The 11144-nt window shown below is 40.2% G+C and overlaps 1 protein-coding gene across 1 annotated transcript in view; it reads left to right on the top strand.

Moving 5' to 3' along the window:
• Positions 1-1468: 1468 nt before the first annotated feature.
• Positions 1469-11144, top strand: part of HECW1 (HECT, C2 and WW domain containing E3 ubiquitin protein ligase 1) — a gene marked incomplete at its 5' end in the record, with an annotated part of 164909 nt that continues 155233 nt past the window's right edge. The window contains one exon of the mRNA XM_010289929.1: positions 1469-1576. Within this exon, the coding sequence (XP_010288231.1) occupies positions 1469-1576 (108 nt within the window). The remainder of the gene's footprint in view (positions 1577-11144) is intronic.

The raw sequence follows: 11144 nt of genomic DNA on the forward strand, positions 1-11144 counted from the left end.
CAACCTTAGTGATTCTGTGATTCTGTAATGGCATTGTCTTCAGGACTGAGTCTCACCACCCACCTAGGTTTGTTTCTGTAGCAAGGTTGAGTTGGTTAAAGTGTATTTCTACAAATCTCAAAACTAAAACTGTCCTCATTGTTGAGAGGAAAAATCCAGGAGTTGCTGGCTGGTCTGCACAGGTAGAGATCATGGCCTTTTGCTTTGGCAGGGCACAGATGCAAAATCTATTTCATCTTTCTGAAGCAGAGCAATGAGGCCATGGCTGGGCCCATCTTGGGTCACTGCTTCAGCTGCTTGACTTTGTGGCCATTTTGGGCTCCCACAGGCCCCTGCCCGTGAGCCCCCCTCACCTCTGATAGGCTCTTAAAGGTCTCCATATGTCTCTCACTTTTACTGTGCTGTTTGTATTTAGTGACAATAAAAACTTCAAGTGCTGGCCTGATATGGTAGCAATATGTGCTTTTTTGTTTGCTTGAAAGCCTTGTGTAAACTAGTAAATTGGTGAGTGTGGCCCTGAAGCTGCAGCACAGTCTCACTGGTTGTTTTTTAAGATGTTGGATAAAAAGATGTGAAAAGAGGATCAAGAACCAGGCCTTTGCCTGGAAGCTGGGATGTGTTTGCTCACATCTACACCATGTAGGGCTTGCAGATTGGTCTGGAAGAGAGCTTGTTGAAGTAGTTTAAAACAAAACTTGGAAGCAGACTAAAAATCTATTCATGTGGACAACCAGAAGGCCACTCTTCAGGCTCACTGCCTGCCTTTTAACATGCAGCCCTGTGCATGCAAGGTGGATGCTTCCTTAGCCTTGGTTTTCAGCAACTTTTTAGATATGTAACTTTTTAGATATTATTCATTTTTATAGATTATTTCTTGACTTTTCTGAAGATCGGCTTGGTAGTCTGACAGCTGCTAGGTGTCTGGAAAAACTGTTGAGGGGACAGCGTTTTCTTGTCAGTCATTTGGTTTTGGAGGCAGAGAGCTGTGAAGGCACCCAGTGAGTGGGATTCATCAAAAATAAATATTCTTTGCAGGACGCTGCAAGAAACAACCACATCTGTTGTGACATGAATGAGTGGTGGTACAGATGCCTATGTGGAAATATTTTCTGTGGGGTTGTTTATTAGGGGAAGAGTTTTAGGGGGGATTATTTTTTGCTACCATTCTTTCTTACAGCTAGATAATTATGTTTAATCAGATAGGGGTTCATGCTAAACGAGATGTTTTCATTTTTGAGAATTTTGTAGGGATGTATTTCTTAATCACAGCTTTTCCTGAAATGTAATTGTAAAAAGAGCTGAACTCCTTAAAAATATAAATGAGCAAAAAAGCTCAGTTTTCAACACATGGTGAAGCTGTCTAGCAGCTCTAGTATGTTCTGTCAAGCCAAAGCCACATTTTTAGTGTGACTCTGCTATGCATGTTGTCGTAACAGGCACTTGATGAGACTGTTTTCTTTGTTTATAGATGAGGTCTTGTCCGAAAACTTTTTGGACTACAAGAACCGTGGCGTCAATGGCTCTCACCGTGGTCAGATTATCTGGAAGATTGATGCCAGCTCTTACTTTGTGGAGCGTAAGTATTTTTCCAATCCTGCTACAATATAATTCAGTCACTGCAGAAAGATAATCGAACTGCTCAAGTTGTTTTTATGCCCTGTATGTCCTTTAAAAGATTTTGGTAACATTTTTAGCATTTCTTAATGTATTGAGAGGAACTGAAACATTTTATAGAGTAGAAAGCCACAGTTTCTGCAAGCAAATAAATCTTGTGGGTGTTAACTTATTTACGTATTATTTATTTATCTAGTTATGAATAAGTGTTTTAATCTACTTGCTGTTATTTGGACTATATCATTAGTAATGAGCTGCATTAACTTTAATATGGTAATAAGGAAAAGAGGAACTCAGGGGCATAATCAAACTCCAAGATGCACACTGATTTTTAATTGGAAAACTTCATGGTGCATTTGGCTTCCGGTGGATTCAGAGGTAAAAGGGTCAAGTTCTGATCATTATCTAGACTGATAAAAGTACAACAATATGTAATTGTAGCAAGGTACACTGATTACAAATTAATAGTTCCTCATTATATTCACATATTATCCAGGGCACCTGATGCAATGCAGTGTAATTCTTTTCCACTCTTTTAGTAATCAAAACACAGAAACACTGGATTTGCTTCTGCAAAGTACTGTGTGCCTTGTACAGCAAGCTAACATTTCCAGGCTTGGGTGTCCCACATCCCTGATTAAAGTGAACCTGACTATTTGAGTCCTTCCTCTTTTCAGAGTTACTATGTGCTAGTGTGAATGGAATTCATGGTTGTCTTTGGAGAACAGAAACAGGGTACTCGAAAGACTGTACTGAGATCTATAGCAAAACATCTGTGGTGGAAGAGCTACGTGTATCCTCAAGGAGGAGTTAAACATGAAGAAGCCTAGCATGCAACAATTTCAGTTTTCACTTGTACTGAATGCTTCCAATGATCTACCTTTAGCCTGCTGGGCACAGTTCAGAAGTTTTGTAAAAGCATATATAAACTGCATGACAGTTATATCTGTTTCAGACTGTGTGAATTTGAAAGCAATCAAGGGAATCTTTGATATAACCTGAGCTCTAAAGGACTGGGAAGGGACATGAATTATACTTGATTAATGTCTGGCTTTGACCTTAAGTATCTGGTATCAGCAAGGATGTTACATGCAGATACTTTACAGATATTCAATCCTAGAAACAGGTTATGTCTTTGCAGTACGAAGCATTGCTGATGGTCTGTAATTCCTAGTGTTAAGGTAAATTGAGAATGTTGTTCTAAAGAATTGAGGGAGTTGCTGAAATGTCTACAGGACATGCAGGATGCTTATATCCTGTGTCTTGAAAAATACGTTTATGGGAAATGGTTTAATATATAAGAACACTGGTTTTAGTTATGCTGGTTTTGGTGCATAAATACATTACAGGATGTAACCTTTAAAGCAGACTAATTTACAGGTGCTGCTTTGAGCTGTGGTTACTAATCTGTGAGACTGATTAAGCTTTCTTTTAGCTGTAAAAGTGCAGGGAGGAGATATTAAAATCCCAGAACTGGATTTTGAAGAGACCTTACTATCTTGGTTTATTGAGTAAGGGTGGAAAAGGGACTGGGCTGTTGGTAGCTTTCCTGCCTAATCCACAACAGAAAAGGAAGAGGCAATGCAAGAAATGCTTAGGAGACAGCTTCTTCAGGTGAGCCATGTTTCATTAAAGGCTCAACTTCACCATGAATTAATCAGCCTAATTAGTTGCTCCCATTAGCCAAGACATAGTAGCTGTTAATTAATTTCATGTACATTCTTCATTTGCCCTATTGTAAGAAAATGCCAATTAGTATAGCCATTCTCCACTGATGCTTAAAACTAAGTCGTACTACACTGTAGTTGGGCAGCCCATGCTTGATGAGTTGCTGCCTCTTGGTAATTTGTTATGCTGACATCATTAGGTTGTGAATCTCAGCCCTAAGATTATGTACTAGTGCAGTCATCAAGGACAAATCATTATCCTGTCCAGAATTAAAATAGGAAAAAATGAAGTAGGCAGTAGTAAATAACAGCACATGTGGATACTCTTAGAGCCACCTGACTATTGAAGTGGGAAATTAAAGCAGTCAAAAATGTTGACATATGTGAATTTTTTATATCTAAAGGCATATTTGAGGGTTCCTGTTCATTTTTGAGACTTACATGTGAAAGTGCACAGCTTTGTGGTTGGTTAAATGTTATGTTAAAAACTGCAGTGTCTGAAAACCTCATGTATTTTCTATCCAAAGGGTAATATCCATCTTTGTATCCATCTATACAAAGATGGTGTACACTACCTCCCTTCAGACTTCTATTTTCTTGGACAGAGATCATATCTTCCTTCGATGGTGCATAGCACACAATATGGCGGCATTCGCAGGAATCTGAAAGATACTGGTCATCAAAATCCAACTCACCTAAGAAACCTCTTTTCTTTTTCCTGCCAGATCTCTGAGAACCTGGAGGATAGGGCAAGGGTATGGTCAGCGGTAACGTGATGTAAGAATCGCCATGTTGATCTAAAGTTAACTTGACCAGTATCCAGCCTCCAATAAATGGCTGATAGTGTAGGCTTGAGAAGGGTGTAAAGGTAAGGAAGTGTTAGGCTTCTAACTGGAGTATTCTTAGATTCTGTTAATCTGTAGCTCAGGCACTACCTGAAATAAGTAGTCTTTTTATTTAGTGGTTGTCAAGGCATAAAGTAGGTAGCTAAGATATGGTAATTTATTTTCAAGGTATTGGTACTGTTTTCTATGTGTTATGTTATGCTTTCCTTATTTTGCTATTGATTGGAGTCTTGCTGATGATAGCATTAATTGTCTATAAAACAGAGTAGCTCACTTGTGAAGGCAGCCCTTAATTTCTGCTTTTGCTTTTCCTGTAACTATCTGTACCTTGGTATACGTTCACCACATTGAGTCAATATTGGCAATTTATCAACCACACAGTGCTTCAGAAATTATGGTATACACTGCAGTGTTTGGCCCGTTATAGCTGGTAGGAACCACAATAAAGGGGAACTCACAGTATGGCCAAATAAAGAATCAGCTTTACATAGAGAATTTAAAGTTCCCAAGAACTTAAAGCAGCACCCCATGCAGACTGGTTTGGTTCCTGTTCTTGAAATGCGTAAAGGTTTAACATTTCTGGTTGGTGCTATTGTGTGAGGTAAAATAGGCTTGTCGGGGATAATGGGGATCATCCTGCCCAACCTCGGAAGTCAGTTTTTTTCTTTTGCTTACAATTAGACTTTAGGATTCCCCATGGGGTGTTTTTGTACCACATGTAAGGAAATTACCCTTATGCTGTGACCAGCCAGCCACTTGACATAAAGAGCTTAAAAAGACATTTTTGAACTTTTTTTTTATGTTAAAGAGCTATGTGAGGGAACTTGAAAAATCAAAGGTATTAAAGATTGGCTGATTTGCAACAGTGAAATTCCCTTTAATATGAAAAAAGAAGTGTTAGGAATTAGGTCAAGTAAATAGAGAGTTATTACTCATTTTCTATATTTTGATTCTGGAGGCATATATAATGTGTTTGGGAGTATTTCGTCCAAAAGCCTTAATGTTTCACAATTAGTTATCCTTTCTTTGCTGCGTTTTTGAAATTTAACAAGCAAATGAAATATGACACTCTATGTAACCTGTAGTCATTATATAAAAAACCATTATTTAGGTACTTAATACTGACATCTAATCATTGTAGATAATAATTTGCATGTGATGATTTGGGACCAGGAATAGGAGCAAGTAAAGGCAAAAGTGGCTGTAAGTTTTCTTCGTGGTGGCAAATTATCGCAATAGATATCTATTGGACACAATTGTAATGATAATTACTGGCAAAAATCATCAAACTGGAGGACCACACTAGAAAGAAATTGTGCACATGCTGCCCCTATGGGTAGAAGAAACTGGCAATATTGTAAAACATTTGTAGAAGTGCATCAGGAGTGAAGAACACAAAGGAAAGCATGGCAAGAGATTGAAACCGTTTGTTAGTTAACCATGTTAACTGCACTTGTACTTCTATAAAACTGAAATTCTGCAATTTCAGTTGTTTCTGTGTTTAAGCTATACTTTCACAGCATCCTCAGTGGATTGCCCAGTCTGAGTGAGTAAGGGTTACTTTTTCAGGTATATTTAAAATCTTACTAGGTTAAGAAAATTCTTTTTGTATGGTAGGTCAATGACAATGCATAATAGTTTTCTCTTTTTGGAACATGCTTCTATGTTTTGGGGGTATTTGTGCAAAATACATGTTGCTTTTGAATTTGCTGATAGCATCATTTAGGACCATCTAGAGAGCACTATCACTTTTCAGAACAAAGGTAATTTCTTAACACATATCCATACAGCATTTTCAGATACCATGGACGTTTAAAGTTGTGTTTGTTTTGGTGACCTACTTTTTCACCTTGAAAAGGGCTAATATCTTTCCCAGCAAAGCATATGCCTTTCCACTTTGCATATCACAAACTTGTGACATAATGTTGCCAGACAGATACGTAATTGGTGTGAGCCAGAGAGGGAATTGCTTCCCAATTACAGTGTGAATGCTGGCAGAACAGAACTTGTCTCCTATTAATAGCCAGAAAACAAAAAGCCTTAACAGCTGCAGAGGCAATGTTGCACTATGGCTGGTTCTGCATTTCTGCAGAAGTCTAGCAATTTGGGTTTTTACGGCAGCCAGTGATAAACAGTAACCACCCACTGTAACCATGAAATGGTTAGTGTTTGGGGATGTCATGGTTTAGCCCCAGCTGGCAACTAGGCACCACACAGCTGCTCACTCACTCCCCTTCCCACAGTGGGACAGGGGAGAGAATTAGGAAAAAAACCTCGTGGGTTGAGATAAACACGGTTTAATAGGACAGAAAGAAAGAAGGAAACAACAATGATAATACCAACAAAGGAATGTACAAGCACAAGTGATGCCCAATACAGCAATTGCTCACCACCCCGTGATCGACAGCCCGTCCCCAAGCAGCAATTTCCGCCCCCCGGCCAACTCCAGTTTATGTACTGGGCATGACGTCGTATGGTAGGGAATATCTCTTTGGCCAGCCTGGGTCAGCTGTCCCAGCTGTGTCCCCTCCCAGCTCCCCGTGCACCCCCAGCCTGCTCGCTGGCAGGCCAGCACAAGAAGCTGGACTGTCCTTGACTGCTCAGCAACAACCCAAAACATCAGCACAATATCAACAGTTTCTCATCCCAAATCCAAAACACAGTCTCACACTGGCTTCTGTGAAGAAAACCAGCTCGGGACAGGAGAGAGGAGGGAGGAGAGGCTATGTGCCACTAAGGATGTATACTTTATGTTAAGGTTTGGAGGGCACTGCAGTGAAAGAACCAGCCTGTAACGGGTTTTCCAGGAAAGTAAACATGCTTTACTTCACTGCAATTTCTGGCACACTTTTTTGGCTTATACAGCAATACAGAGCGAGTGTGTGCAAGAGACCATTTCACTAAGGGTGTGATACAGCATCATCCTGTAAACTAGCATATCCTTAAAATGATGAGAATTTTTGACACTCTTCAGAATTGCACTGGGAAGGTAGCCAAATACCTGGGACCCCTGTTAATCTACTGGCCTTTCTATGGATTGTTTTACTACCTAGCAACTAAGAAAACCACTTCCAAGTGTAACCAGTCATCTGTGTAGCACTTCTATGTGGAAGCTTATGCAGCAGTTGTTTGTTTAAATTTGTTACTGTTGCTGCATTTTTAAGAGCAAAGATGGATGATAGGCCTTGCAGAGAGCAGAAATTATAGTTAGTTATTCCTATTGACTAGCAGGGGAATAATTGTAAAAAAAGCATGCAACTAAAGTCAGAGGTCTGAGAGATGCTGGTACATCTGCAGGTAGAAGGCATATGTTCTAGGTCATGGTCAATATATGCCATATATGTGTGCATTTATGGGATGTGTACAGAAATACTTCCAACTGGTAATCAGCTCTTTCATCTGGGGCTCTCTAGAAAATATCTTTTGCATTGCTTTAGGAAGACAATATAAAGGCCGCTTTCAAGGTACAAATAATTGAAGGATGTTGTAGCCTCAAATGTTTTGAAATAAATGAGGCATGGTCATATGAACAAAAGTTCTAATGAAGCTGGAGTATTTGCAAAGTTTTCCTTTTTCTGGTCAGACTGGTACCCTTATAATTGTTTAATGCTCTTATTTGAGCCAGACTCACCTTTGGGAAGAGGAGCACAGTCTGAATCTGGATGAATGCATTTCCCAGTTCAGGGCTGTTGCGATTCCTCAAGAACCATTTGCTTTGGATGCTTTGATCAGCCCTTTAATCTTTGTTGCATTTCCTGTTAGTTTTTCTCTTACAAAGTCTTTCTGTGCCAGGATTGTAGGCACCAACCTATCATAAGTGGAAACATAGGTCAATCCACACAAGACATTAGACAGCTATTTCTCAGCCTCCTGCATGGTTGCACTGTGGTAGCTTAACTGAGAGACTTGTCTGCAAATTAGATTTTTAGCTGTCTTTCTCTCCCTTTCCACAACTTCTTTTGACACTTGTACATATTTTGTTTCTACTGTGGAGGTCAGGGCTGTTTGTTCATTCCTTGGAGGGAGGAAGATGCTTGTGTTGCAGCATGCATGCTTGGTGACACCATGCTGGGACAGCCTGGCAGGTCCCCACACTACCTGCTGTCTGCTTTTCATGGTGGTGCTTAAAGAACTTACAAAATCTCTGCTTTCATAAAGCTGAGGTTGAGGTGAGAGCTCTGATAGATTGGTGATAGGAGTTTCATAAAGCTCTCAAGGTGAACTGGAAAGCTTTAAATGAGAAATAATGCCTGATCTTAGGCACACTGAAGTCAGAACAAGTCTTTCTTCACTAAGCTGTAGTTGTCAGTCACAGAGACCACAGCTTACGTGGTCTGTTGTTTCAGCTACTTAACCCTAAACAAGCATAGGCATTGTATTAATGTGTTGGAGACTGCACATCATCTGATTCCCAAGGCAATGGTCAAGAAGTTGTGGTAACATTTAACTGAAGTTTTAGTGCTAATTACACTGAGCCTTGGGGCATCTAGGACCTGGTTTGGACAGACAGTTCTATTCTTGTTTGTTAACTTTAAAATTTTTAGTAGTTGTTTTTTTAATTACAGTAGTATCTGTTGTCTCCTGTGAAGAGCAGATCTTCTTTTCTATGTACTGAGATAATTTCTGTCCTAAAGAGCTGAGGCCAGATTTTTGAAGGTATAAATTCAATGCAAATGTTTGAGAGCTAGGCTTCAAAGTAGAGATAGGGAAGATAAATTAAAAGGTGAAAGGTAGAAACAGGCACTGAGTGACATGACTTGCCAATGCATGGGTACAACTGCAGATAAGATTTCAGTTTCCATATTCCCTGCTTAGTGTCTCATCTGGTAATTTTAGGCCACCTCTAGCCTGTTTGCAGCCTCAACTACTGGGAATTACTGAAGTTGTACTCTGAAAATAAATGTGCCCTACATAATGTGCATGATACATTCCTCTTTTCCTCTTTAAGGAACAGAATTTCTGGAAGTTCTTCTTGTATAGGGCTGTTACGGCTTTATCAAAGTTAAATGAGCATCAGAAAGGAACCAGGATTTTTCCCCTCTTTTTCTGTTCCATTTCTTATTTTTAAGCTAGCTGTGGACATGCTAGATCTGGTTGTTTTCTTTCCCAGACTGTTCTCAGGTCAAGGGACAACAGTAACTTCCCTTGCAGTCCAAAGGCTTGATTCTTGCCTGGCTGATCCTCTACCTAGGAAAGACAAAGATCTGTGGAGCCATCTCACTGGCTGAACCTAGATTGACCCAACTGGTTCCAGTGTTGTTCCCCTGGAACTAGGCTTGTCTCTTACATGGAGGTAGAAGGTCGCTGTTGTGCCAGTGCTGCTGGGTGACCCCATGTTCAGGATACAAACCGTAAGGTCAATCCCTAGCTTTGCTTGGCATCTTGTGTCCTAGAGAGGCAGAAGAGTGCAGCCTGGCCCCCAGCTCAGGTGCAAGCTAGTGTCAAGTAGTACCTGAGGCACCAGGTGTGCCTCCTGTTATGAGATGCAACACCATGTGATTTTGTATCTTGGGAAGAAGATGCTTGAAATAAGGAGGGGAAAAAAAAAATCACAGCCCTTTTCTGTTCTTTTTCCCTTCATTTATCACAATGTTTTCTTCACTCCATTGTAATTTTTTTTCTTGCACACATCTACTCAGTCCCTAGTTTGACTAACTCTAGTAACTTGGGATATTTGGGAGGACACAGAAAATTGACTGTTTTGGGGGACATGGGCCTTCTTTCAGGCTAGTTTGACCTCAAGGTAAGAAGAACGTTGACGAAGAGTTCACTCCTTCCAAGCAGGAGCTCGTTGCTTAACACCCTTTACAAGAAACAGGTAAGGACTGGGGAGCAGCCAGTAGTGCTGCCACTGCCAGGAGGCTGAAAAGAGGTTATGTGGTCCTTACAGCAGTTTCTACTTGAATCTGTCAGGACCTGGGAATGCATGGCTTTCCATGCTGCATCATTAAAATTTGTGGGCAGCTACAATTTCTGAAGCTGCTGCAAGCCAAATTAGTCCCCACTGAATTCAGTAAGAATTGCTTGCATGCAGCCCCTGCATGCCAGTGGGCCCAGCACCTTTCATGTACAACCATGTACAGAGAGCCCAGGTGCAAACTTTGGCCCAAGTGGTTTTATCTTTGTAGAAAAACAGAAGATGTGCAGTGGAAGTAGGAGGAAACAGCTGTGATTGGAAGTGTATCAATCAGCACATGCATCAAAGAGTCATATTTACTCCAAAAGAGTGGTAAGGTACTGAGCCTTATTTCAGTTATTTTCTTAATAAAAAGTACTGTGTTCAGGCTTTTATAAATAAGGATATAAGTTCAATTTGTGGATGCAAAATTATTCAGCAGACAAGGAGGCTGTCTTGTCAGTGTCAGATCTCAGCACCATCAAACTTGAACGTTTCTGATGATGGAGGACCTCAAGGACATGGGTCTCTGAGCAAAGGCCAGGTTGCATAAGGGGCTTGCCTGAGAGAGAAGACTCAGCAGGCTTTTCATTGACCAAGCCAGTCACTACCCTAGTTTGAAGGTCCTAAAGAATAGATCAGTGTCCATAAGTTACCATTTCTAATTTTGGAGAATTTTATGGATTTTTTTTGTGATCTTGCTAAACCATACTGTGAAAGTAATTAATCAAAACAGAACTTAGAGTGTATGTACTGAAGATAACATTTTTCTTAATTTATGGAGGCAGTGAGTTTGCTTCACATCTAAAAGAAAGGCTCTTTTTTTTTTTAATACCTCCCTTAAATGTCCAGTGTGGCATGGGAAAATCTCAGTATAAAGAGGGATAAATCACTTCACATAATACAGAAATTTGGTTTGTAATTCTGCTATGTCAGTGTCTGGTTTCGGCCAGCCACTCAGTCTGTCATGCCTTGTAGTGGTTATGGCAACATTTACCCAACTCATACAATGGCATTTGGACAATTTTATTAGATAGAAAAACTTACTTGACTTTCCATGAGGAAGGCAGAATTATATTTGTGGTGTAGTGCTGTAGTAACTCATCCTGCTTCTGGAAAGAG

This window comes from Phaethon lepturus, unplaced genomic scaffold (genome assembly GCF_000687285.1).
Source record: "Phaethon lepturus isolate BGI_N335 unplaced genomic scaffold, ASM68728v1 scaffold6906, whole genome shotgun sequence".
In the NCBI taxonomy this organism is placed as follows: Eukaryota; Metazoa; Chordata; class Aves; order Phaethontiformes; family Phaethontidae; genus Phaethon; species Phaethon lepturus.